Source organism: Diaphorina citri, unplaced genomic scaffold, assembly GCF_000475195.1.
Source record: "Diaphorina citri unplaced genomic scaffold, Diaci psyllid genome assembly version 1.1 scaffold499, whole genome shotgun sequence".
NCBI classification, from domain to species: Eukaryota; Metazoa; Arthropoda; class Insecta; order Hemiptera; family Psyllidae; genus Diaphorina; species Diaphorina citri.
In genome coordinates, this window is record NW_007377934.1 from 151,912 (window position 1) to 179,832 (window position 27,921).

The following is a 27,921-nucleotide window of genomic DNA, read 5'->3' on the forward strand; positions in this document are numbered from 1 at the left end:
TATTTATTTGTCCTATTTTATTCCACTGTTTTCATATTGTTACTTTGTGTTGTTGACAATATTTTCCACGAAACGTTGTATTAAAAGAAAAAAATAAAGATTTCTAATTTGAATCTCTTGCAATTCCATTTCTACTGTCTTGATTTCTAAAGATCACAAATTCGATTTTGGACGTACCTCCAGGGAGGGCTCAGAGAAATTTTTTCATATTTTTTTGGGCTACTGACTTGTGACTTGGCGGGGAACTTGAAAAGGTTTTTTGGGGGATTTCATTTCTACTGTTCGTCTTAATTTCTACTCGTAAAAGTCGTTCGTTTTTTCGAACCGATTTCGTTTATCGATTTTTTTTTCTTCTACCTACAAACAAGATAGTTAGGTATTTCTTGAAGGAACTTTGCCATTTTATGTTGCAACAACTAAAAACATTTCGCAAAAGTATCGGAGATGCCCTTGGCAATTCAATAATTACTTAGTGCAGGTAAATTTTTACATACGTACATAGTTATGGTTCAGATGGTCACCCATCCGGATTCCAAACACGCGCAAAGTTGCTTAACAGAACTGCTCCCCTTCCATGCCGTTTTCTCTCTTCTTATTTATTTAAATTATTCAAATCTAAAGTAATCTCCTATCATTCTCTAATCCCGGTTGCAAATGCAAGTTTTATACATTCCTACCGATACAAGTATCATAATTCATATTGTTTCCCAAGGAAATTACGATTTTTCACCTAAAAATTTCATACCCAGCGATTTTTCAGCTCTGTTTAGTGTCGGGGTACACTCAGCCTTGAGGGTAATTTTCAAGTGAGTAGGGCGATAGTTGTGACACAATGAAAAAAAAATTACATTTATCAAAGCGTGTACAATGTACATAGGTTGGTAGAATCTAGATTTAACTACATTCCGATTTTGTTATGGTTTTAGTGAATTTATACCATAGACATGTGCATAGGCAAAAATATCTGTTATTGATACACTTGGGGGGGGGGGGAACCCTTCCTAATAGCAATTTCGAACCGTTTATCGATTTTTTTTTCTTCTACCTACAAACAAGATAGTTAGGTATTTCTTGAAAGAACTTTGCCATTTTATGTTGAAACAACTAACAACATTTCGCAAAAGTATCGGAGATGCCCTTGGCAATTCAATAATTACTTAGTGCAGGTATATTATGTAAATTTTTACATACACACATAGTTTATTCTTTATTTAATAAAGACTCGGGAGGGAAGGAACAAAAGGGACCATCATAGAGGTCAAATTGAGTGAAACCCTTCACTCAAGTTAACTACTGGTCAGCTCAACATCCTGTCCAGCCCCCAGAACGTATTTCGTATACGACAAATACACTGTCCATATGAGTCCAAAGAAGGCCATAAACACGATCCGATTTTTGTCGCTCACGTGACTGTAATTGTACAACTGTAGAAAAGGCCACACCATAAGTCCTACTGTATAAGTGTGAAACGCCTTGGTTTTCACTTCTAACAGCGCGTCAGCCACTGGCCTTCCGTCCATCACTGTCAGACCGAAGTAGAAGACTGTGTAGAAAATCGGAGCCCAAATGATCTGTTCCAACCCGACTTTCCCAAGAATGTGAAGGATGGAGTTCCCGACAAATACCCGATTCACAAAGTTCACCCAGAGATTCACCCCGGGAGCAATAACTAAGGAGCCAAAGAGTGTGAATTTGCCTATGCGGCGGTAATCGATTTTCTCCTGCTCTTTGTTAAGGAGCTGTTGGATGAAGCTGCCTGTAGGGTAGGTGACGGCGTACATGGCCATACCCCGCTGAAGGGGTTTGGTTTTGATGCTGTGCACACATTTCTTGAAGAAGTTGTTCAGTTGAGATCGCATTTTCGTTTTTTAACAGCAAGGGTTTTGCTGTTACAGCAAAGTTAAAAGGGTAACTAGAAATGGATTGTGAAGCCCAGACAATATCTTGGGAAAATAATCTATAATAGATAGAATGGTTACCTATGCTTTAAAAATACTAGGTACAAAATCTTTGAATCTCTATGAAATATTTTCAAACAGTTACTTGGTATTTCTGTTTGATCATAAGGACATTCTTTAGAATTTGGGTATTTTTTTCATGGACAATGTTAGGTTACTATTTTATATGATTAATATTTTCCCAAGGTTTCACACATAAATACCTGCCTAATCTTTACAATGCATTAGCACACAAAATGGAATGTGTTTCAATAGTAACCCGTGAATTCTTAAATGACTAATTACTGATCTAGGTTCAGTAGAATAAAACTAGTTTGTACCTGAGGACCATTACAATTACAAAACAACTATGGAAAAACAATAAATTCTGGAAACCAGATTATCAAATAACTTCAATTTAAGACCTGCTTACAGACTACATTGTAAAATAAAATAACTGGGAGGTTACAAAATGAACCTAAAATAAAATGTCCTTTAAAAGGAAGAAGAAAAAAAGGTTAGAATTGACTAGATTTATAAACACATAAAATCTCTGGGCATTGGTATCTATTTAAAACTACTATTACTTCTGGGTTAGGTACATGTTTAAAAAAATATAGGCCAAGAATGGGGCATTTAAAAATGGATTCTCCTGTTGTAAAAATGAATTGAATTCTTTTGAATTTCTAATAAGATTTCAAATAAAATCTTGGAGGTTTGTTTTATTATAGTGGAAGAAACATTGTCTTATTACCCATTGAAGAAGACTACTCACAAGTGCTGGACAAAATCATTCATCAACTTCATTAATTGATTGATGATAATCAACAGGATCACTATTTTCTCTTATAGACTGATTGGTCATACTTTTTTCAATCTGGCTTTGTTCCTATTTGTGTCCATGTACTTTGTTGGACCATCAGTCTGAGGAAAAATATAAACTGAAAATTAGCATATTTTGTGCCAATAAATAGCTCCGAACTTGGCATCATATATTTAAACTCAGTTGGTAGGTAGGTACCTAATTACCTCTTAAACCTAGCATGTGTTCAAGCAGAAACACACCTTAGTCACATGCACTATTTGTCAAAGATGCTAATTATCTAAGTCAATAAAGATAAAAATATCTTCTTTGCTAAGCCAGGTACATGTGCCACAGTAGGTATGTTCAATTTTCACATGGAAAAGTTGTTGATAGTGAATGTTTGGGTAGAGGGGAGGAACACCACTCCTAATTTATAAAATTTAAATGGCATTTTACAAAACTGATGGATGCCATCCACACCTAAATAGACCATACAATCTAGTTTTTTATGTTTACTTACCTTTTACAGGTTTGATGTAAACTCCTGAAACACCTAAGAAATCCAAACCACCGATAAAATAAACTCCAAAAACACCTGAGAAAATGTGTACGAATCAGTGTGGGTAGAAGTCCACTTCCTTGGTTGTTTGACCTTAATGGAATTAATGAACTTGAAATCTAGATAACAGTTCTCTTATCAGCTCATAGTTCAGATTTCAAAACCACTTTTTGTACATGAAAATGAAACACCACACTGACTGGGGATCACCATGAATCTCTAAAATTGGTTTTCAAGCAATCAGATTTTCATGGTAGAAACGAGGCAATTATTGGGGATCGATCTTAAATTGATACCAAGAATAAGCATTAAAATCTAATCAAAAAACTACTAAAATGGGTAAAAATTAAAAAACGAAAAATTCATTATCACAAAGCAGATGATTGATAAGAAAGGAATTTTTTATTTTTTTGTTGTTTACATGGGTAGAAATCGTGACTCAAAGGTGGACAGCTGTGATGAGGTAGAACTCGTGATGGAAATACTCGCCGAAAACAGCTGATTTTTTTCGCACATCACATGATCTTAGCGCATGCGCATTTTGAAGAAAAATGTCTAATCTTTCTGGACATAAATTTTTCACCAAGTTTCTTTTTCTTCACCAGTTTTCCTAATTTCCTCGAATTTTTCGTTTTAAAATAACTGGAATCCTCTGGAAAAAGTGCTGTTCTCAAATCTACAACTGTACATATTGTTTTATGTACTTTTTCACTGTGAAGAGATAAAAACTGAAGGTAGGTACTACCTGAGCGCTAGTGGTGACTTTCAACATAAATCCGCCAAGAAAGCAACCATTTTCTATCAAAAATTCTCTTCATTCTTTTCTTTTGTCTGATGTAAGTATTCCTCACAAATTCCGCATGATTTAATCCTAATCGATCAATTAAAATGGAAAGAAATATCTAGTTTTAGTCCACAGATAAAAATTGTTTACAATTCTAACCTTAAATTGAAACTTACTTTTTTCAAGAAAGTGCATTTTCTAGGTTATATTTTTGAATTTTAAAAGAAGTGATATCAGTTTTTGGTTAGGTTCATTAATCACTAAAAAAATCTATAGTTAGGGCTTATCAGTTAGGATTATCTCTGGACTGCCTCAGCTAATAGGTATAGCTCAGTCTATGATGTCATCTTTAACCCGAGATCATCCATTTTGATGAAAATAGGAAACTTGAATAATTTACAAACACTGGCACCTAGACTCAAAATCCAAAATGGGTGATACTTACTACAGTACCAAGAAATGAAAGAAGTACTGAGTGATGTTATCACAATCTGAGTTAACCTTGGAAGTGGGACATAGGTCAGTGATTTGTTTAACTCGGAAAAAATCTGGGTAGCGCTCTTCAAAGTCTAATCAGCCCAAAAGCACCAACTCTCACAATCTTACATGTTACCAAGGCTCTTTAGCTAGTGTCTTCTGTTCTCCAGATACTTTGAAGATTTTTTTTTTGGGGGGGGGGGGGGGGCAATTACCTAAGTTTGATCGGGTACTTGTGCAGAAGTCACGTCCGTGGAATATTGCTACCCAAAGGAACTGGCACAAATGAGTAGTGACCAGTGTTATTATAGAGTTAGGTTAAACGCAAAATTAGTGTTATTATAGGGTTAGGTTAAATACAAAAAGGAGCTTTTTTTCCATGGATGTAACTTCTGCATAATTATCATTTGATCATCCCAAATTTAAAAAGAGGAGGACAAGAAAAAACCAGCTGTTTCAAGAATGAATCTTATCTTATTAGGATGAAAATTTCCCCTGGGTGGGAATTAAACCCATGACCTAGCACTTACAAGGTAGATGCACTATCATCCAAGTTAACTTAGGCTGCCATAAACTACCTTCTTTGAGAGTTAATTTTAACATTATTTTAATTTTCCTTCCAGTACTTCAAGGATATGATTTACCGATCAAATCATGTCTGATTTAGATTCTTCATACGTTATTCGCTATGAAAACCCAGACGGAGATCCTGTGTATGTGGTGGAAAATGCCGAAGGACTCATTGAGTTTTCCAATCTAACCGATGGTCTGGATTGTCTTGCGGCAATCTCCTCGTTGAGTAATGGTGAGCTGGGTAAGTATTACATACTCTTGACAAAACATTTTCTTTCTTTCTTTGCAAAATGAAATATCAGCTGGCTCTTCCCAACTTCACTCAGGCTGGTTAAAGTTAATGAGAGGAGTCTGGTTGGTATCCAAGTACAGTCAAATCTGTTAAATTTGAGACTCGTTTAAATGGAACTCGTACGAATGTACGATCTGTGGAGAGTCGTTCTATTCAGTCTCGGCGCTGCGGGATCACACGAGGGCCAAACATTTCACCTCGTTTCTCACTTCGCCGCGAGGGGACATCATTCGAGCGGATAAGTTTGAGGGGGGCGGGGGAGACCTGCTGCCCCCGCACGAACAATATGGCGACTTCCCGTGTCATATTTGCGGACAGATGTACTATCGGCTTGACCAGTTCCAGAGACACGAGAGGTGAGTTATTTAAGTTTGAACGTTGAAATCTTTGTTTCTTAGTCCGTCCTTCCTTTATCATTACAATAGTAATAAAAAGGTATAAGGGACGGACTATTGTATTCGCTTCGGTGTCGTCTGTCTGTTAAATTTTAATTTGTATCTTTGGGTTTTTTACTATTTTTATCCTTTCTATATTTTTTACAAGGTCGAGTTAGGATGAAAGGCCTTTATTTAGCCTAGTAGGTAGAGAACTCTCACTTATACCGCCCCATTAAACATAACTCACGCACTAACGATGACCCCCTCTAAAATGTGTTTTATTGAGATCAATTTATGTTTGATTAGTGTTTTGAATGATGTTGCATTCAATCGTCTATTAGGGCCTCAAAAGATTTGAAGAGATGGCTTATTATGACCTACGTACTCATTACGCATACATATCTGAAACAATTTAAACATAATGTTTATAAATTACTGAGTAACTCAATGCATTGTTAGAACGCCATTCTCGACCTATATATCAAATTAAAGGTCTTTTTAGCAGGATCACGAAAGTGGTGGTGCAAATTTTGTCCAGAGAACCATAAAACCAAAAAAAACTGGTTTTTGGGGGATTTTTTTCACATTTTTTCACACATTTTCTCTGATCTTGAAATCTGTCGCGACGACCTAAACAAAAATAGAATTTCGATCAGTTCAATAGTCCTAAACAAAAATAGACGCGGCACACAAGGGATCAAGAAGAGACCGCCTAATAATAGAGACCTTCAAAGGTCGGGAATGTGCTATCTTGTATTTCCAATGGTTTAGTCCAGGCGCCACCTATTGGTTGAATTAATTCCTGTATTTTCTTTCAAAAGAGTTGAAACGAGCTTCGATAAAGAAAATATAATGACTCCTTTTCACAACTTTTGTTTATATCAGCATTTCTAATTGCCTCCTTTGCAATTAATTTCCATTTTTCACTAATCTTTTTACAATGTTAATGCCGCCACTGATCGTTACTCTATGAAAGTTAAAGCAGCTTACCCAAGCACAGAGCCGAAGAAAAAAACTTTGACCCCGTCGGGATTTGAACTCGGAACCGTCGGCATTCAAGTCTAGTGTGATACCCACTCCAGCACGAAGATCAGTAAAAAAAAAAAAAAAAAAAAATTTTTTGGTCCTACTAAAAACTGAACATCGAAAATGCCCCCTATTACTTACATTACATACTTACTTTCTTTCCTATAAGATAAGGAAAGTAAAAAAAAAAACCTGTAAAAAATACCCACATTTTTTCGTCTCCTCAGGACCCATCAACCAGTAGTGGAGGATACGGACAGCAGAGACACAGACGAGTGCCCCCAGGTGTGCAAACAGTGCGGAATGTATTTCGAGAACGAGGATGAACTACGAGATCACATCAAACTGCATCAGCCCCCCTCGGAACCCAGCGTACCGGTCGCCACTACAAGCGCTACTTTGGATAAGACCGCCACTGATTATGTAAGTATCATATTCCGAGTGAACTTCTTTGTCTTCGCCTTTTCCCGCGTTCAGACGGGGTCGGCGTTTTTCGTCAGCCTCTCCATCAGCCCTAAAGAGGGTGATTGCTTTGGCCTGACATTTGGTTTTGGCTACAAATTTTGTGGGTGGATGCTGTTCGCACTCGACCTTTGCTATTTCTTTGGCAAAGGAAATTCAGGCTGGTATACTCCCTGTTTAACGTCCCCCAGCCAGACTAAGCTGGTTCCCCAGCCAGCCTGAGATCACTTTGTGAAGAGGGAAAATAAATTCCTTCAAGATCTGGGAAAGAAGCGAAGAAGCTCGTGGTATGAGTGAGCAAAGTATTTTCTCTGCCAAAGAATCGGCTTGGCGGTGCAGTGAGGTAATGCTGCCAGCATCCTCGGGACCCTGCCCATGGGTGAGGGCCTTGGCTTCAATTTTTTATTTGTATTCGTTTATGGAATTGTATTTTATGGAAAGAAAATAATTAAATTTCCTTTTCTAATCTTTTTTTTTCTCTTTTTTTTTAAATTTAAGCAAGGGTCTATTGTAATTTATTTTTTGAAAATATTGTACCAAATACATGAGACCTTGCTTAGACTGCGGGAGTAAAGGGACGGCCTCAAAAGATTTGAAGAGGGCTTATGACCTACGTACTCATTATTCATACATATCTGAAACAATTTAAACATAATGTTTATAAATTACTGAGTAACTCCATGCATTGTTAGAACGCCATTCATTATTTCTCAAATTTATTAGCTTTTTGAGCACATATTTGAATCTCTTTTCCGATTGTTTGAAAATATTTGGTCCCTTGTTTCAATCCCAAATCCTCTTTTGGCAGACGCCTCACTTATTAGCTTATCACTTGTCTTGATCTGGAATTCTATCTGCCACAACTATGTATCTACATTATTATGTTGGTGTTCTTTATTTCTCAAATTTATTAGCTTTTTGAGCACATATTTGAATCTCTTTTCCGATTGTTTGAAACTATTTGGTCCTTTGTTTCAATCCCAAATCCTCTTTTGGTAGACGCCTCACTTATTAGCTTATCACTTGTCTTGATCTGGAATTCTATCTGCCACAACTATGTATCTACATTATTATGTTGGTGTTCTACAGCATTATTTCATATTATACCTATTTTAGTATTTTTTCACTTGTTGTACCATTATTTCATCCTTGACCTCTTCCTTTATTACACGCACATCCTCAATTTTAAACTTAAAACCACCTGTCTTCAGACTTTAGAGTCTCCCAATGTTCAATATACATATTTCCATTCTAGGATAACCACTAGGGGCTGTCGGTATTAGTTTATTCGTTAGGATAGAGTCCTAGTCCTAGGTTACAATATTATTATAATAGGAAGATCCCTTCTCATTTTCAATATTTACTCAGTGGGACCCTGGAATTATACAAATTCAATTGAAAGTAATTGGTAGATTGGTACCTACTACATACTGGTGTATTCTTTCATGTTTATAACAAGCAGCACGCTATGTCATTTGTACATCTTCGAGGTTTTGTTGTATGTTATTATTTAAATGTCTTATTTAATCCATCACGCTCTATTTCGTTTTCCAGGAATAGAAATAAATAAAACAATCTAGGTTCTCAAAGAAAAACTAAGAAAATCAGACAAAACCGACTCAAAAATATCTCTGAAAACCAAATTCCTCAATGAGTATTTCGTGCTTAACGTTTCTAGATCAACCGCTGCATCGTGTGTAACGAGCATTTCGCCTCCACGGAGCTCGCGGTCACCCACATGAAAGAAGTACACGGGGATGAACTTTTGGACAACATTTGTACTATCTGTGGACAGCAGTTCTCCGATGAGGCATTGCTTCTATCGCACGATTGCACCGAGGTGTCTCCACCGCGCTCCCCGGCGAAAAGTACGAGAAAGAAGGCACTCCAGTTCACTTGTGACGATTGCGGGAAGGTGTTTACGTCGCGGCCCAAACTGAAAAGGTAAGAAAAAGTACTTTTGTACTATCTGTCGATAGAAAAGGTAAGAAAAAGTACTTTTGTACTATCTGTGGACAGCAGTTCTCCGACGAGAGCCTGCTTCTCTCGCATGACTGTACGGAAGTGTCTCCACTGCGTCAACCTGAAGGCTTATTCTCAGTTCTTTGCGGATATCACAGCATTTCTAAAAACCTCCCTTATGAATTCTATAAATTTTCTTCTCACTCTAGTAATGTCGTCTGACTGGGAGACGTTAAACAGGGAGTAGACCAGCTTAGTCTTGCTTGGGGACTTTAAACAGGGAGTAGACCAGCTTAGTCTGGCTGGCGGAACTTTAAAGAGGGAGAATATCAGCCTAAAATTTACCTTTGCTAAGGAAACAGCAAAAGTTGGTTGAGTGCTAAGGGCATTCACTCGTAAAATTTGTAGCCAAAACCAAATGTCTTCTTCAGTTGAGTGTAAGGCCAGTCACTCACTCTCAGGTAGTCCTGACAGGTACACCTGATGGTGTGTGTGCTCATCAGGTGTCAGGTATACCTGATCTGGTCTACCTGATAGTGAGTGGCTGGCCTAATACTATCCTATCATTTTTCCAGGCACACCATGGCGTTTCACAAGCCCACGGCGTCGGCCGCTCGGCCCGCGGCCTCCAAAGGCCCTCCCGCCTCCCCCGCCTCACACATGTGCGAAGACTGTGGTGAAGAGTATTGGGACCGGCAAAGTCTCCTGGTACATAAGGCCAGACACGATGTTATACGAACGGAGCGGGGTCGGATATTTCCGTGTCATGACTGTGGGAAGACGTTCAATTCCAGATCCTCACAACAGGTAGGTGTTGTATTTTTTACACACACACTATTGACATTATTTGCAACCACCTTTTCTAGATGCAGTTCAGCCACAAATTTACAAAACTGTTAATTCCATCTGTTTTCAGATTCATCAAAGAATACACACGGGGGAGCGGCCTTATTCGTGTCGTTACTGTTACAAAGCTTTCGCTGACGGCGGCACATTGAGAAAGCACGAACGAGTACATACCGGAGAAAAACCCTATGTGTGTCCTATATGTAGCAAAGCTTTCAATCAGCGGGTAAGTAATGTGCTAAGGTCTTATCGTCCCGAAATCGAAGGTACAAGGAAGACAGAATAGGAGAAACCGAGCCGTTCCGAGAACGAACATTGTCCGTACAGGATAAAATCCGACCCGGGCGGGAATCGAACCCGCGACCCAGCGCTTACAAGGCAGACACACTACCAATACCAACCGAGCTAACTAGGCTGGCTGTTTAATTCAAATTTGTGAAAATCTAGTATAAGACTGACTTTTTGGCCATTTCATCTTATCAAGCGTGCCGGGAGGGGCGCGAACGTCAAGAGTTCGAAGCGCCCATCGGCCTATATTAACACGATCCTTGTAACTGGCCCAAATCATCATTATAGCTGACCCATATCTTATCCCCTCCGACAGGTTGTTCTACGGGAGCACATCCGCGCTCACCACTCGGGGCCGGAAAGCAAGGGCGCTACCACGTTCGAGTGTAAGGTGTGTGGGTGTATGCTGTCCTCTTCGCCAGAGCTATGTCAACATTTGGTTCAACATTCGGACGAAAATACCGCCAAGAATAGAGTCGTACCGACCGCCCCTCGCAAGTACAAGAGGCGACGAAAGTTGTTGCCGCACGAAGGTGAGAAAAATTGGAACTGAAAACAATGTTTAGCAAAAAAAAAAAAAAAAAAAAAAATGATCATAGAAATTTTCAACAGATTACATGGCTTTCTTTCCTGAAGAATAAGTTAAGGGATTAAGTATTTCATCGTTTTTTTTTTGTGGTTTGATAGAGGGAACTGTAACTGCTAAGGTCTTATCGTCCCGAAAAGAGAAGAAGGACTGGATAGGAGAAAGCCAGTCGTTCCGAGAACGAACATTATCACGTCAGGATAAAATCCGCCCCGGGTGGGAATTGAAGCCGCGGCCTTGCGGTTACAAGGCAGACGCGTTAACCTCCAAGCTAACTAGGCTGCCTTTTTTGACATTAAAAAATCAATTCATACATTTTTTTCAATATTGTATAGGTATAGGTCAGGGTTGTCCAACCTTAGAGCACCCGAGGGCCGCAAGAGACCAAGGTAGAGAGTTGGCGGGCCGCAAAAACTCAACTCACGGGGGGGGGGGGGGTGGCGGGGGGCAGTAGAGTGTATAATATAATTTTATTTTATTATGAAAACTTACCACATGATGACATTAGTGCGATTTCTGTGGGACACCTCTGTAGCTGACACAAGTGCGTGAATATCGACATTCACGTCTTCGGTACAAAACGTAGAAGGTGTGATAGGGAATTAGAAACTAACTATGAAATTTGTAAGGTAAACTGGGATAATTTTTATAAATTTGAAAATTTTCATGCAATAATTATTTTATTTCGTATATTTACTGTTATTTCTCATTTTCGTTCATTTTTTTAGACGGGCCTTCGCGGGCCGCAAAAATGAACTCGCGGGCCGCATGCGGCCCGCGGGCCGCGGGTTGGACAAGCCTGGTATAGGTGGAAAAAGAAAATTTCATCGGGTATAATGGACCTTTCTTGTTCCCCCATCAGTGGCGTAGCTAACCATCTCTTTTCTCCACAGGTGACGGGTTCCCAGACACGGACGACGATGAAGAGGCCTCCGCCTCCAAATCTGCCCCCGCCGACGGCACTGACACCAAACCTTCGGCCTCCCTTCTTCAGCCTCCCCGCAAACCCACACCTGAATACGACAGGGAGTTTCTGGAGTGGGAAATGAAAGTGGGAATCAACAGCATGGATAAGGCGGCGAGTCCTGTGAAAACGAAAACGAAAGGTGAGTCAACCGGTGAAGATGGAAGTAATAACCCTTGAAGGAGAAGGTGTTCTTTGGTTAAGTTGGCTTCCATTATACAGAAAATATCAATGTCATTAATCTTCACCATTTGTTCCAATTCAGTTCGCTTTGCTGCCGTTAGACCACCAGCATTCCATTGCAAGATGTTGAGACTGTTGGACTGTCTTGATGTCGTGTAACCCAAGGCAGTCCCCGCCCGGAGATCCGATCGGGGGACGCATGACATCATATTAAATTGCTCATTTGGCACCACCCAGGGGGCACTGATGGCTTAAGGAATGCCAAGGAAGCGAGCAATACTACCCCCCCACTACTAATGAAAATATAAAACAGCCTGAGCCCAAGGGAATCTAAAAGAAGGCAGAAAAATGAGAATATTTAGTTGAAACCCTCGGTTCTTGGTTGAAACCCTCGGAAAAGTAGTTGAATTCAACAATGGTATGTATCTTGCTAGTAAAAATATTTTGGAAATTAATCATATTGTTTGATTTGTATATTTTGTTTCAGGGAAACTTTTTGAAGGACAAACTGAAATGTCCCAACTGTTCTACAAACCTGGGAGCATTTGATTATGTGTCTGGACATAAGTGTCCATGCAAACAGCAATGTGTACCATTTATTCATCTAGTGAAAAGTAAAATAGACATCCAATATGCCAACAGAAGTCCTGAAAATACTAGTGAACATGCTGAACAGTCTTGAGGCTAGTTGTGATATAATTGTTCATCAAGGTAAGTATACTTAAGTATTTCCTAATTTATTTTGACTTATCTAAATATAAATAAAAATATTGTACACTCCAGTAGGTGTCAGAAAATATTAACTTCTGATTTTATTTTCAAATCACTTCTTTTTTTTAAGTTGTTTGTTGTGATTTTGGGCTATAGGTTTACTATGTGGTAGAAAAGGATCTCAGTTCCAGTACCTACCATAGCTCAAACAGTAACTGGTGGATAACAAATTGATGAGAGTAGGTAATACCCTTAGATTGTCTAATGACTCTAATGTATGAGTACCTATCTGAGAAACCTAAACCATTGACACAAGGTTTTAAAACTTTATACAGGTACCTATTCTAGAGTTTTAATATGTAAATAAAAATAAACAACTTCAAAGGTATCAATTACACCTGTCATAAAAAACAGTCAATAGATCTATATAACTACCTACTAATCCTACTATAATAAAACTTTTGATTTAATTTGCTTGGGCAACATCAGAGTTTGAAAATCATTCATTTTTTTGTTTTTTTTTTTTTTTTTTTTTTTTTTTTTTTTTTTTTTTTTTTTTAAGAGGTTTGACAGAGGGAACTTTAACTGCTATGGTCTTATCGTCCCGAAATCGAGGAGAGAAGGAAGACAGGATAGGAGAAAGCCAGCCGTTTCCGAGAACGAACATTATCCCATCAGGATAAAATCCGCCCCGGGCGGGAATCGAACCCGCGGCCTAGCGCTTACAAGGCAGACGCACTACCAACTAAGCTAACTAGGCTGGTTTGTTCTCGGGACGGCTGTATTGGCTGAGTTTTAATCAGTGTGCCTCGGTGGTGTACTGGTTAAGACGCTCGTCTGGTAAACAGGAGGGCGTGGGTTCGATCCCAGCCGGGGTATGGAATTTTATCCTCATTTATTTGATAATTTGACCACATAATAATGGAGCTCTAAGGGTTAGATGGTACCTAGAGAACGCCTCCGGCTTTAACCTCGCCTAGTGGTTACCTTCCACTCAAGAGTCTGTTATTATAAAGACATGTCCTCGAGAGTCATGATGAGACGAAAAAAAAAAAAAAAAAAAATACATTCCCATTATTTTCAGGTGATAGCAGAACGGGAAGGCTGTCCATCTGATTCGGACGAAACCTCAGCCCGTACTCATCGCAAGCATGATGAGGACCGTTTGCATGAAGACATCAAGGCGTTATCCGCTGAACTGATAGCGACTGATACCACGCCACCTAGCGGCAGACCCAAGCGACAATACAGACGCAAGAATCAGCATAGTAAAATCAACGTGGACCTGAACCATGTGATGGGTGAGAATAGAATACAACCGCGATTTCCAACTAGCGGCCCGCGCGGTCCACATGTGGCCTGCCAGACCGTTTTTGTGGCTAGTGAAGCTTGAAGCATGGGCCGACTCGGGTTTCATTTTTGCTCCTTTACTATGGGTTGGACTCAGAAAAATGGAGCATCCACCCCCCCCCCCCCCCCCCCCCCAACAAATTCGGACACGCGCCGGCCCCCCCGTGGACTCCAAAAATGGATCATCCATCCACCATCTCCTCAAAATCCGAGTATGGGCCTGCTCCCCTGTGTATGTGGCCCGCGAAGTACACCTACCAATGTAGCATGTGGCCCGCATACACATGGACATTGGAAATCCCTTGTTTATACTGTCACTCAATATTTTTTCAGACCAAATACCACCAGATCCTCTTGCCAAGCTGGAACCCGAGGAAACTCCGGAATCAATAATGGACCGAATCAAGCAGGAATTGATCGAGTCAAGTCAAGATGGGCAGGAGTGCATAGCGGAATCCTTTATCAATGTGGTGCGCTCTGGTGTTGAGAGTGGGGAACTGACGGAAGAGGTGGAAACCCGGACGGAAACCATTGAGACGTGGACTCACTTGGAATCCGAAGGTAAGACCCTTACTTTTTTAAGGCTTTATTAAAGGAATTGTAACTGCTAAGGTTAGGGTGTATGGGCTGGACAGCCCCAAAGGATAATAAAAATAATTGATGGGTTAAGCTTCTACGAATCTCGGGCCAACCGTGGATATTAAACAGCCGTAAAGGGTGGGTTAAGCTTTTACGAACTGCTAAGGTCTTATCATCCTAAAAGCGACGAGAGAAGGAGGACAGGTTAGGAGAAAGCCAGCCGTTTTTCGAAAACGAACCGTACCTGTTTAGAATAAAATACACCCTGGGCGGGAAAGATTCGAACCCGCGGCCTAGCGCTTACAAGGCAGACGCACTACCAACTAAGCTAACTAGGCTGGCTGTTTAACTTCATTGATTCAGGGGAAACTGATGAATTTCACGTTCACTTTTTTCTTCTTTTGTTAAGATAAATTCCTATTTAACTTACCCCCAGGACCATAATGTGAGTTTAAACTCCGTTTAGGTTTTAATCTCGGTTTAAGCAATCTGATTGGCTATTTATTTTATTATTTATTATTATTATTATTATTATTATTTTATTATTTAAAAATCAACCAGATTACCTAATCCGAGTGTTAGACTAAAACCGAGTTTAAAATCACTTTGTGGATTTTTTCAAGCTAAATTCCCATTTCCAAGATTTTATTATTCATTTGTGCTTTGTTCTCAGGCGGTCAAGACCCAGATGGCGTAGGATTCGCGAGGTTTCATACTTGTGATATGTGTAGCGAAGTGTTTGCAGACAAGGAAGAACTTATGCTTCATATCAAAATACATCTGTGATAAGATTAAGCTCACCGTGAAGGTAATAATTTAGAAACCTTATGAGCTATGTATTGAGATCCCGGGTTCGATTTCAAAACTCATGGTGTTGGTTATTATATGGACTCATAGCTTTTCTCTGGAATAAACCTGATTGTGCGGACTTTCTAGAGCTGCTGCAGGTGAATTTTAGAGAAACTGAGGAGGTTGAAATACATATACCGGTGAGTGTGCTTCAAGGTTCCATCAAGGCCCGGGGATAGCAGCTTAACTCCATACACATAAAGCCCACTCCGAGGCTTAGGTGTAGGGGCAAACAGCCCTAAAGGATGGGTTAAGCTTCTACGAAGACTCATGATGGGTTTCACCAATGACTTAGGGTCGAATTTTAAAACCGGATTACCTTTTAGGGGCGGTTAGGCTTAGAGTGTTCGGAGAGGTTTTAAGATTTTTTTTTTTGCATGACATCATATTAAATTGCTCATTTGGCACCACCCAGGGGGCACTGATGGCGGAATGCCAAGGAAGCGAGCAATACTACCCCAATTTTATAGCTGATGTTCTCTGTACAAATTTACTCAGTAGAGATTTTAAGTTCAATTGAGAGTTTTTGGATTGCCCTTATGGGTCCTGTTATCAAGTTCTATATTAGAATATACCTTTTCTTTCCCTGCTGAGATAGGACTGAAAAGTCCCTTTACTCCCGCAGTTGTACAGTTCTTTGAACTAGAACTAGGTTTACGTTTTTGAGGGGAAAAAAGTAGGGAAAAAAATTAAAATTTTCCATTAAATTTCTATCTTTCCCCTCTCAGGTGCCGCGACGCGTAAGCAGCCCAGTCGCCGGTCGCACCGCAGCTACGCCTCTAAATATTGGGTGACTGCGCCGCCCCCTGACCGAGACCCGAGTCCTCGCAAGTCAACGCCGGCCAAATCCCATGCAGCTGCGGCCAAAACCAATGCAACTGCGGCCGATGGTCTTATTTCGCTTAGCTCTCTGGCTCAGGTACGGAAAAGGAAACAAACAAATAAAACGGACAGGTGGCCTGACAAGCAAACAGACTGAGGGTGGGTTACACTTACCTTCTTTTTAGGTCCTAATAGCTTGTTAGATTAACAAGCTTATACAAATCAAATGGAACTAATCGGGCTGTTAGCTTAACAGGCCGGTGGAAGTCGATATTCTAAAATACACTCATAGCCCTGAATGGGGTCAACGAACAACGCCGGGTGTGATAAGGGCTTAAGCCTAACTTAAGGCTGGTATGCTCCCTGTTTAACGTCCCCCAGCCAGATGAGAGTCAACAATTAGGTATCCAAAAATATAACTTTTTTTCATCAGCCTCTCAATCAGCCTTAGGGTGACTGCTTTGGGCTGACATTTGGTTTTGGCTACAAATTTTAAGAGTGGATGCCCTTCGCTCTCAACCTTTGCTATTTCTTTAGCAAGGAAAATGGTCTTTTCCGGGAAAGAATTTCTCACTCTGGAAGTCGATCTTTTCTCGTACTGCGTTACTAAAATGGACAAACAGCATGATATTTCTTCTGCGCGAGAAGTGACAAAGTTCAGAGTGAAAACTCTTTTGTGTCTTAAGGGTCGAATTTTAAAACCGGATTACCTTTTAGGGGCGGTTAGGCTTAGAGTGTTCGGAGAGGTTTTAAGATTTTAGTAAGTAAGGGTCGAATTTTAAAACCGGATTACCTTTTAGGGGCGGTTAGGCTTAGAGTGTTCGGAGAGGTTTTAAGATTTTTTTTTTTAAACTACTTTCAGTTCCTGTCTTAGTTAGTCAAACTAATTGTCCAACATTACTTTCCCACATAGAATAGCTCTCCTACTGTTAACTCTCATCTACTCGTATCATCAAGCTTTTTTACACTGGTAATACTGCCACTGGTCGCTACTCGATTATTTTCACAAGACTGAGTGCATTCCGAACTCCAGAACCTACTTATTGTATGTATACCTACTGTATACCTATGTATAACTACTTATTGTAATTTTAATCATTCAATGTAAATCCCCTATTGTAATTATCTTTTCTTAGAAGCTTTTTCATAATATTATCAGCTTAGGAAAAGATCTCTATTATGTAAAATGTTATTTAAATAAATAAATAAATTTAAAAAAAAAAAAATCCTTAATCAGGCGTCCACAATGAAGAACCAACCCTGTTAACTCTCATCTACTCGTACCATCAAGCTTTTTTACACTGGTAATACTGCCACTGGTCGCTACTCGATTATTTTCACAAGGCTGAGTGCATTCCGAACTCCAGAAGCCGAAAAAACTTCAACCCCGCCGGGAATCGAACCCGGGACCTCCGGCGTGCAAGCCTCGTGTGATAACCACTCGGCCACGGAGGTTGCTTCTCTATTCTGCTCACCTTTCTCTTCCCGATAGCGTCTCCCAGCCTCTTGGAACGCGAACAAGCCGCGAAAGAACGCGCGTACGATTGCCCATCGGAACACAGCTACGGGATCCGCTCCTACTAGTTCTCGTACGAAAGCCATTGAGCTGTTCTTAAGGACGCCCACGATTTCGCCTCGCATAAGGTCCAGGTTCTTCTCTCGCATCTCGGCCACCTGTGAAATTGATTGATTGATAGTTCAATACACGGGTCTAGCTGGCGGATTTTAAACAGAGAGTAGACCAGCTTAGCCAGCCTAGTTAGCTTAGTTGGTAGCGCGTCTGCCTTGTGAGCGCTAGGCCGCGGGTTCGATTCCCGCCCGGGGCGGATTTTATCCTTCCATTTTGCACATATTATTTATAAAATAAAATCCAGCCAAGTGTATGGGTCACTCTGAAAAACATACCTATCACACCATGGAAAACATACCTATCACACAATGGAAAACATACCTATCACACCATGGAAAACATACCTATCACACGTTACAGTTTTCCTTCTGTCAAACCTCTTTAAAAAAAAAAGACCAGCTTAGTCTGGCTGGCGGACTTTAAACAGAGAGTAGACCAGCTTAGTCTGGCTGGCGGACTTTAAACAGAGAGTAGACCAGCTTAGTCTGGCTGGCGGACTTTAAACAGAGAGTAGACCAGCTTAGTCTGGTTGGCGGACTTTAAACAGAGAGTAGACCAGCTTAGTCTGGCTGGCGGACTTTAAACAGAGAGTAGACCAGCTTAGTCTGGCTGGTCAATATGGCGCCAACGAATTCCCTCCTTATTCTATTCTATTCTATTCTATTCAAAACTTACTTGGCTTGATCATCCAGAACACACAGGAGACCATTGGGTTTCCCCTCGACCAGCTGCAGACACAGCGTATTGTCCGAGAATTCAATATGGCGCCAACGAATTCCCTCCTTATTCTATTCTATTCTATTCTATTCAAAACTTACTTGGCTTGATCATCCAGAACACACAGGAGACCATTGGGTTTCCCCTCGACCAGCTGCAGACACAGCGTATTGTCCGAGAATTCAATATGGCGCCAACGAATTCCCTCCTTATTCTATTCTATTCTATTCTATTCAAAACTTACTTGGCTTGATCATCCAGAACACACAGGAGACCATTGGGTTTCCCCTCGACCAGCTGCAGACACAGCGTATTGTCCGAGAATTCAATATGGCGCCAACGAATTCCCTCCTTATTCTATTCTATTCTATTCTATTCAAAACTTACTTGGCTTGATCATCCAGAACACACAGGAGACCATTGGGTTTCCCCTCGACCAGCTGCAGACACAGCGTATTGTCCGAGAATTCAATATGGCGCCAACGAATTCCCTCCTTATTCTATTCTATTCTATTCTATTCAAAACTTACTTGGCTTGATCATCCAGAACACACAGGAGACCATTGGGTTTCCCCTCGACCAGCTGCAGACACAGCGTATTGTCCGAGAATTCAATAAAATATGGCGCCAACGAATTTCCTCCTTATTCTATTCTATTCTATTCAAAACTTACTTGGCTTGATCATCCAGAACACACAGGAGACCATTGGGTTTCCCCTCGACCAGCTGCAGACACAGCGTATTGTCCGAGAATTCAATATGGCGCCAACGAATTCCCTCCTTATTCTATTCTATTCTATTCTATTCAAAACTTACTTGGCTTGATCATCCAGAACACACAGGAGACCATTGGGTTTCCCCTCGACCAGCTGCAGACACAGCGTATTGTCCGAGAATTCAATATGGCGCCAACGAATTTCCTCCTTATTCTATTCTATTCAAAACTTACTTGGCTTGATCATCCAGAACACACAGGAGACCATTGGGTTTCCCCTCGACCAGCTGCAGACACAGCGTATTGTCCGAGAATTCAATATGGCGCCAACGAATTCCCTCCTTGTTGTATTCTTCCTGTTCGTATTGAAACACGTGCTGGTTGAAGTAGTACTGCAGGTGTTCGTTGGCGTAGTTGATGCACAGCTGCTCGAAACTACCAACGAAAAATTAAATGAAAAATTTTAGTTTGGAAAAAAATAAGCGGAAAGTAATTTAAGTAAAAAAATAATTGGAGTAAAAAGTACCGTAAAAAGTTAGAGAGAATTAAATGAAAGAAAAATTTTAGTTTGGAAAAAAATAAGCGGAAAGTAATTTAAGTAAAAAAATAATTGGAGTAAAAAGTACCGTAAAAAGTTAGAGAGCAACTAACTGCCAAAGAAAATTTGCGAAACAAAATTTGGTTGGACTGTGACAGCGAAAAATTTAGTAAAAAAAAAAGAGTTTTGATAATTGATAGAGAGAACGGTAATTGCTGGGGTCTTATCGTCCTAAAAGAGAAGAGAGAAGGAGGACAGGATAGGAGAAAGCCAGCCGTTCCGAGAACGAACTTTATCTGTTAAGAATAGGATTTTTCACAACTTTTTACGTAGGAATCGACGTTTTATTAAAAAATATTTTCCCAATTGCAAATCCTCCATTGCTGGGGTCTTATCGTTCTAAAAGAGAAGAGAGAAGGAGGACAGGATAGGAGAAAGCCAGCCGTTCCGAGAACGAACTTTATCTGTTAAGAATAAAGTTCACCCCTTAAATGAAAGAAAAATTTTAGTTTGGAAAAAAATAAGCGGAAAGTAATTCAAGTATATGAAAAAAAATGGAGTAAAAAGGACCGTAAAAAGTTAGAGAGCAACTAAGTAACTGCCAAAGAAAATTTGCGAAACAAAATTTGGTTGGACTGTGACAGCAAAAAATTTAGTTTCTTTTTCTTCTACGACTTCTAGATACCGAGATGAATCGATTTAAAAAATACCGGTAAATCGTGAAGTTTGACGTCACGGCATACGCTCCCGTAGGCGATGACGTCCCGCTTCGTTTGTTTGTGCGCAAGCGTTTCTGCGCATTTTAACGTGACATCTGACGTCACAACTCTTTAAACTTTTTCATTAGAACGGCAATTAAAAATTGAATTTTCGACCTTTTAAAGTTACTCAATCAGAAAAAAACACGCGTAAATTTTTTCCCCCTTTTCAAACCACAACGCGACGTATGTTTTCCCAGTGAGACGAATTTCATGACTGACTCCTGACTCAACTTTTGGATTTTCGCTGGGAGAAAACTCCGTCATCGTCAGAATGAGGGGGCTGTTTTAGCCGTTTGTAGCTGTGAAAATTTTCGGGGGAAAACCCTGAAATGATGCTTTTTTGGGGTAAGAAAAGTTTTTTTTTCGGGTTGGAAAAAAGAGTTATACCTAGGAAGGTACTGTCAGTTCTTGTCTTTTCTTCTTCGTCGTTTTCTTCTTCTTCGTCTCCTTCTCTTTCTTGTTATTCGCCCTCTTCTTCCTAATTTTGATTTTTTTTTGTTGTGAAATAGACAGATCACTGAGGACAGTTGTGTACCGGGGTGGGAGGGAGGATGCTCCAAATTTTCGAAGTCCATCCCAAGGTAGAGTACCTACATAGTAAAAAAAAAAACCGAGGGGTCCTCTCGACCCCTTAAATACGGTCCTGGTCCAACTTTATTTATTTACAGTAAAGACAACGCAACTTTTATATTCCTGGTCCTCTCGACCCCTTAAAATACGGTCCTGGTCCAACATTATTTATTTACAGTAAAGACATCAACGCAACTTTTATATTCCTGATGATGGATTTCCTGGAAATTTGTGCTTTTAAAGCTGTCGCGTATTTCAATTGCAATGAGAACCATGTACTAACTTTAACTATGTACCTTACCTACTTACTTTATTTATGTATATCTATGTACTTACATTATCTATACAGGGTGGTTCGTGATTTGCGAACCACGCTTATATCTCAGCAACGGCTGGGGATTAAGGAATGAAATAAACGGCATCATGTAGATGAAATTTTGTTGATTAAAATGGCTTTTTTTAAATTTGCAATTTTTTTTGCAAAACGGCCCATTTTTTGCCAAATATAGGTCACTTTTATGGGAACCCCCATTTTTTATTTAATTTTTGGAATCAGCATAAAATTTTAATTGAAAAAATGTATTCACTCGAAAAAATTTGCTCTACAAAAATTCTGTACACTGTGAGAAAGAAAAACAATTTCTTAATTCTTTCTTTAGTTTTTGTATTATTCACTTAACAATTTCAAATCACGAACCACCCTGTATATTGATTTTTTTCCCCATATAAATCTACACCCTTGGCGCCAACATTTAATACCATGTTAAAGCACCTAGAAAAAATAAATTAAATTAAAAAACACAACCGTCAAAAAACTTTGTATCCCTGTTCAGCACGCCAAAATCCTCATGAAGCAGCACCAGAAGTACCACTAGTTTAAACGGAGTTTTATCTCGCATTGTGGACCCGGCCATGAGCCTTTTAGAGCCGCGATATTTACCTCAGGGAGTCGATAGTTGATGACCAATGTCTCGTCGGAGGCCCGGGCATGTTTCGCGGTCAGGGCCGCCAGCAGGGTTTCCTTCTTGACTCGAAGCAGCTCAGATATGAGTACGACCACCTCGGTGTTACGTACGGTCACTGATTCGTCGTGATGATAGGCCGACTTCCTCGGTACAAACTCAACATTACCTGGCGAATAGAATAGAATACACTTTGATTATCCTGCTCTAATGACGTAGAATAAGAATAGAATATACCTTGTTTATCCTTCCCGAATGAGACTGATAAGTCCCTTTACTCCCGCAATTTAAACAAGGTTATATATTTCTTCGGTAAAGTTTACAAATAAGTAAACTTGTTTGAATTTCTAAAAAGAAAAAAAATACGAATTACTTGATGATTAAAGTATTAGGGGATATGGATAGGAGTGTCATTCACATACACAAATACATAGAACGGGGTCGGCATTTTTCATCAGCCTCTCAATCAGCCCTAGGGTGACTGCTTTGGGCTGACATTTGGTTTTGGCTACAATTTTTTTAAGAGTGGATGCCCTTCGCTCTCAACCTTTGCTATTTCTTTAGCAAGGAAAATTTCAGGCTAGTATGCTCCCTGTTTAACGTCCCCCAGCCAGATGAGAGTCAACAATTAGGTATCCAAAAATTATAACGGTAAGCACTAAGCGAGAATGACGGCTTGCCAGCCTAGTTAGCTTAGTTGGTAGTGCATCTGCCTTGTAAGCGCTAGGCCGCGGGTTCGATTCTCGTCCGGGGCGGATTTTATCCTGATGGGATAATGTTCGTTCTCGGAACGGCTGGCTTACTCCTGTCCTGTCTTCCTTCTCTCTTCGATTTCGGGACGATAAGACCCTAGCAGTTACAGTTCCCACTGTCAAACCTCTTTAAAAAAAAAAATAAAAAAAATGACGGCTTACCTAATAGAAGAACGGCCGAGAGGACGGCAAATAGACGGCGCTGTTTCTCCTGGGTGAATCCGACCATCTCCATCGATTGCTGTAGTCGGGAGAACTCATATTTCTCGTCCACATTGTCCAACGTGTATGGGCCACTCTGAAAATGAAAGACCTTGGCAGTTCCAGTTCGATCTATCAAACCTCTTGAAAAAAACCCCTGAGAATTTTCCTAAATTTTTATTCTCTCCAAATTTGACTGTCTTTATTTATTTTTTACCATCTTTTTCAGGTTTAACTTTCGTTTTCGTTCTTGCGTTGTTTCTGAAATAACTTAACGTGTATTAACTAATATTCCCATTTGAGACATAAATAAATCTGATTTGATTTCGAGCGAGAATGACGGCTTACCTAATAGAAGAACGGCCGAGAGGACGGCAAATAGACGGCGCTGTTTCTCCTGAGTGAATCCGACCATCTCCATCGATTGCTGTAGTCGGGAGAACTCATACTTCTCGTCCACATTGTCCAACGTGTATGGGCCACTCTGAAAATGAAATCACACAATGGAACATTTTTTTTTTTTAGTAATATAAGTAGACTTTATTAATAAACCAAGTGTGCATAAAAAAAGAAACATCTCCAGAAAACAACATCACACTAGGGAACCCCTGCTCCATCTTCCAAGTTTGGGGGCACAGTTAGTCCGGGGGCACTAATATTCCCATTTGAGACATAAATAAATCTGATTTGATTTCGACTCTATCTGTCTGTTTCTTACCCTATTATCCAGGTTCGACTGTATTGTTTCTTACCCTATTCAGATAATGGTAGGATTCAATCTTCTTCAAATGCAACGAGTGGCGGTCCTGATCCGAAGCCCCTGCGAGAAGATAGTAGAACACATGGTAGTTCCGTTCCCCACGCCCCTGAGAACAAATCCGTGACTTCTCCAGCAGATACTTCTGTACTACGGCACTGAAATCAGAACAATGAGAGAAACATATATTAATAAAAGAGGTTTGACAGAGGGAACTGTAACTGCTATGGTCTTATCGTCCCGAAATAGAAGAGAGAAGGAAGACAGGATAGGAGGAAAGCCATTTGATTGAGAGATGAATTGATGCTTACGGACTCAATAACGACTGAACGGAGGGAAGTGAGTTCTTGAAATTTAAGGTAGAAACACACTACTATCACGTGACGTGAGCTCATGGGAAGTCAGAAACATGTAGTTCAAAATTTCCCATAATATTCTAGGTAATTTCATTCAGGACAGCCCAAAATATTATGGGAAAACTTTGAACTACATCTTTCTGACTCTGAACGAAAGGAGTGAGTTCTCGAGTTTTAAGGTAGAAACACACTACTATCACGTCATGTCACGTGAACTCATAGGGAGTCAGATATTCTTTTCATTGCTTTTCATAGCACGAATTAGCTAATTTCATTCAGAACAGCCCAAAATATTATGGGAAAACTTTGAACTACATACATCTTTCTGACTCCCCATGAGTTCACGTGACGTACGTGATGGTAGTGTGTTTCTGCCTTGAGAGGTAGAAACACACTACCAATCACTACGAATCTAGGTGAAAATATTCGTTTTTCTGCTCCAAGGTTCGAACCAAGGACCTTGCGCGTGGAACGACACTTACCCGTGAACCATTCCATTCTCCTTGTAGTTGACCTCTTTCTGACTCCCGATGAGTTCACGTGACGTACGTGATGGTAGTGTGTTTCTGCCTCAAGAGGTAGAAACACACTACCAATCACTACGAATCTAGGTGAAAATATTTGTTTTTCTGCTCCAAGGTTCGAACCAAGGACCTTGCGCGTGGAACGACACTTACCCGTGAACCATTCCATTCTCCTTGTAGTTGACCTGGATGAACTTGCCGAACCGACTCGAGTTGTTGTTGTGAGCCGTCTTGGCATTTCCAAACGCCTGAAACCAAGCAGAAACAATGACCGTTGAAAACAACCTTTTTTTAAGAGGTTTGACTGCTAAAGTCTTATCGTCCCGAAATCGAAGAGAGAAGGAAGACAGGATGGGAGAAAGCCAGCCGTTTTGTTAACGAACCTTATCCGTTGAGGATATAATACGCCCCGGGCGGGAATCGAACCCGCGACCTTACAAGGCAGACGCGCTACCAACCAAGCTAACTAGTTGGTCTTCATTTTTCCTGCTCTATGACTTTGTAACATCACCTAAGTAAGCGCAACTGATCTATTATACTAAAGATATCAATACAAACGACAATAGTGTGAATAGTGTCTCCCTATCTCATGATCTCGCGAAATTGTGAAACGGATAAAAAAATCGCTGGTAAGAACAAAACAATAGGACTACCCACACATCAAGCAAAAGAAGAAGATTTTTTTTACGTTAATTTCTTTCTAATAATATTTACATGTCTTCGTTTTACGTGTATTTTGGTCTTTTTCTTCTTCATCTCCTTGTTCTATTTTCTTCTTTTTTACATGTATTTTGTTCTTCTTTTTTTACGTGTATTTTGTTCTTTTCCTTCTTCTTCACCTTCTTCATTTTCTTTTTCTTCTTTTTTTATGGGTATTTATTTATTTATTTTTTTCTGTGTTTTCGGGGAAAAACGGACGAAACACAATATACTTAAATTCAAGAAAATAGACGCCACGACGAAGACGAAAATAAATCAATTGACCGACCGTTAAGAGTGTCAGGTAGTTTTTTTTTTTTTCTTTTTTTTTTAAAAAAATAATATTTATATTTGGTCGGTTATCTATTTACAAACGATTATTGTTATGGTAAAATACAAAATTTTATAAGATGTGGATATTGTGGATGCATGTTAGGGGGAATGTATGGATAATGGATGATAGAAGTAAAATGTAGTACTTAGAGGAAGAATATGGTTCTTAGGGGAAAAGTGTGGATGATAGAAGTAAAATATGGATGCTAAAAGGATAGGGGAAAAGTGCCGATGATAAAGGAAAATTATGGATGACAGTAGGAAAATAAGGATGGGGTCAAGTGAATTTTAACACATCACATGCCTTCAGGCTTCAGGAACACTCCTTTGGTCAAGGGTCTAGGTTTACTTTGCTCTTGAGATCAATTAATTAAAAATGTTAAGATTGCTTATCCTGGGGTTTACCAACTCGGGATTGAGATGAAACGCGTAACGTGAACTCATAGGGAGTCAGATATTCTTTTCATTGCTTTTCATAGCACGAATTTCTTTTTATTGAGGTTCATGTTCGGTTTGATTGAGGGATGAATTGATGCTTACGGACTCAATAACAACTGAACGGAGGGAAGTGAGTTCTTGAAATTTAAGGTAAAAACACACTACTATCACGTGACGTGAGCTCATGGGAAGTCAGAAACGTGTAGTTCCAAATTTCCAATAATATTCTAGGTAATTTCATTCAGGACAGCCCAAAATATTATGGGAAAACTTTGAACTACATACATCTTTCCGACTCCCCATGAGTTCACGTGACGTACGTGATGGTAGTGTGTTTCTGCCTTAAGACGTAGAAACACACTACCAATCACTACGAATCCAGGTGAAAATATTTGTGTTTTCTGCTCCAAGGTTCGAACCAAGGACTTTGCGCGTGGAACGACACTTACCCGTGAACCATTCCATTCTCCTTGTAGTTGACCTGGATGAATTTGCCGAACCGACTCGAGTTGTTGTTGTGAGCCGTCTTGGCATTTCCAAACGCCTGAAACCAAGCAGAAACAATGACCGTTGAAAACATGTCAAAAAACTTTGTATCCCTGTTCAGCAGGCCAAAATCCTCATGAAGCAGCACCAGAAGTACCACTAGTTTAAACGGAGTTTTATCTCGCATTGTGGATCCGGCCATGAGCCTTTTAGTTGAAAACAACCTTTTTTTTTCAAGAGGTTTGACTGCTAAAGTCTTATCGTCCCGAAATCGAAGAGAGAAGGAAGACAGGATAGGAGAAAGCCAGCCGTTTTGATAACGAACCTTATCCATTGAGGATATAATCCGCCCCAGGCGGGAATCGAACCCGCGACCTAGCGCTTACAAGGCAGAAGCGCTACCAACCAAGCTAACTGGCTACAACTTGAACTCTCATTGCACCACTGAAGGATTTTTTTAGAGGTTTGAGGTCCACCGCACATTGGAAGCGAAATTAGCTTGGAGCCTAGTTAGCTAGGAAGGCAGCCCGTATGCCTCTCATAAGCGCTAAGTCACGGCTTCGATTACCGCTTGAGGTTTCTTCTCGGAATGGCTTGCTTTCGTCCACCCTATCTTCCCATTCTCTTCGCTTTCGGGGATGATAACACCTCGGCAGTTTCAGCATTCCCTCTTATCAAACCTCTTAAATGCCAGCCTAGTTAGCTTGGTTGTTGCGCGTCTGCCTTGTCAGCGCTAGGCCGCGGGTTCGATTCCCGTCCGGGGCTGATTTTATCCTAACCGTGGCGCAAAATTTATTTATTTCCCATTTTTCAAAGAATGGATGCATAAATAAATAAATGGAGGAGTTGCAATTGGGAAAATATTATTGAAAAAAAGTCGATTCCTACGTAAAAAGTTGGGAAAAATCCAAATCTGAGGTCAATAAATTTTTAATTGCCGTTCTAATGAAAAAGTTCAAAGAGTTGTGACGACATATTTTCACGTCAAAATGCGCAGAAACGCTTGCGCACAAACAAACGAAGCGAGAGTCATGAATTATGTCGTCATCG

General features: G+C 40.1%; 3 protein-coding genes across 3 annotated transcripts; 1 reads left to right on the top strand and 2 right to left on the bottom strand.

Moving 5' to 3' along the window:
• Positions 1 to 1,083: 1,083 nt before the first annotated feature.
• LOC103509445 (mpv17-like protein) lies at positions 1,084 to 3,605 on the bottom strand. Its single transcript, XM_008474064.3, has 2 exons — positions 3,263 to 3,605; positions 1,084 to 2,861 (listed from the first exon to the last, which is right to left on the bottom strand). Exon 2 carries the CDS (start codon positions 1,857 to 1,859, stop codon positions 1,287 to 1,289), a length of 573 nt encoding a protein of 190 aa, XP_008472286.1. The 5' UTR covers positions 1,860 to 2,861; positions 3,263 to 3,605; the 3' UTR covers positions 1,084 to 1,286.
• A 1,820-nt stretch (positions 3,606 to 5,425) lies between these two features.
• Positions 5,426 to 16,589, top strand: LOC103509457 (gastrula zinc finger protein XlCGF26.1). The gene is made up of 9 exons (XM_017444196.1): positions 5,426 to 5,465; positions 5,528 to 5,783; positions 7,058 to 7,253; positions 8,971 to 9,236; positions 9,830 to 10,061; positions 10,171 to 10,326; positions 10,705 to 10,921; positions 11,868 to 12,080; positions 16,339 to 16,589. The coding sequence occupies exons 1-9, from the start codon at positions 5,426 to 5,428 to the stop codon at positions 16,587 to 16,589; spliced, it is 1,827 nt and encodes a 608-aa protein (XP_017299685.1).
• A 500-nt stretch (positions 16,590 to 17,089) lies between these two features.
• Positions 17,090 to 27,058, bottom strand: LOC103509458 (unconventional myosin-IXa-like). Its single transcript, XM_026823784.1, has 7 exons — positions 26,835 to 27,058; positions 25,069 to 25,200; positions 24,031 to 24,193; positions 23,627 to 23,762; positions 22,304 to 22,494; positions 17,908 to 18,106; positions 17,090 to 17,103 (listed from the first exon to the last, which is right to left on the bottom strand). The coding sequence occupies exons 1-7, from the start codon at positions 27,056 to 27,058 to the stop codon at positions 17,090 to 17,092; spliced, it is 1,059 nt and encodes a 352-aa protein (XP_026679585.1).
• Between the last annotated feature and the right edge of the window lie 863 nt (positions 27,059 to 27,921).

Coding starts and splice junctions, on each gene's coding strand:
- LOC103509445 (XM_008474064.3), bottom strand. CDS start 1,859: ATGCGATCTCAACTGAACAACTTCTTCAAGAAATGTGTGCACAGCATC.
- LOC103509457 (XM_017444196.1), top strand. CDS start 5,426: ATGAAATATCAGCTGGCTCTTCCCAACTTCACTCAGGCTG. Junction 5,466..5,527: donor TCCCAACTTCACTCAGGCTG/GTTAAAGTTAAT, acceptor GTTAAATTTGAG/ACTCGTTTAAATGGAACTCG. Junction 10,922..11,867: donor AAAGTTGTTGCCGCACGAAG/GTGAGAAAAATT, acceptor TTTTCTCCACAG/GTGACGGGTTCCCAGACACG.
- LOC103509458 (XM_026823784.1), bottom strand. CDS start 27,058: ATGCGAGATAAAACTCCGTTTAAACTAGTGGTACTTCTGGTGCTGCTT. Junction 25,201..26,834: donor GAGAATGGAATGGTTCACGG/GTAAGTGTCGTT, acceptor TCTTAAAAAAAG/GTTGTTTTCAACGGTCATTG. Junction 23,763..24,030: donor CCTACCATTATCTGAATAGG/GTAAGAAACAAT, acceptor TTTCATTTTCAG/AGTGGCCCATACACGTTGGA.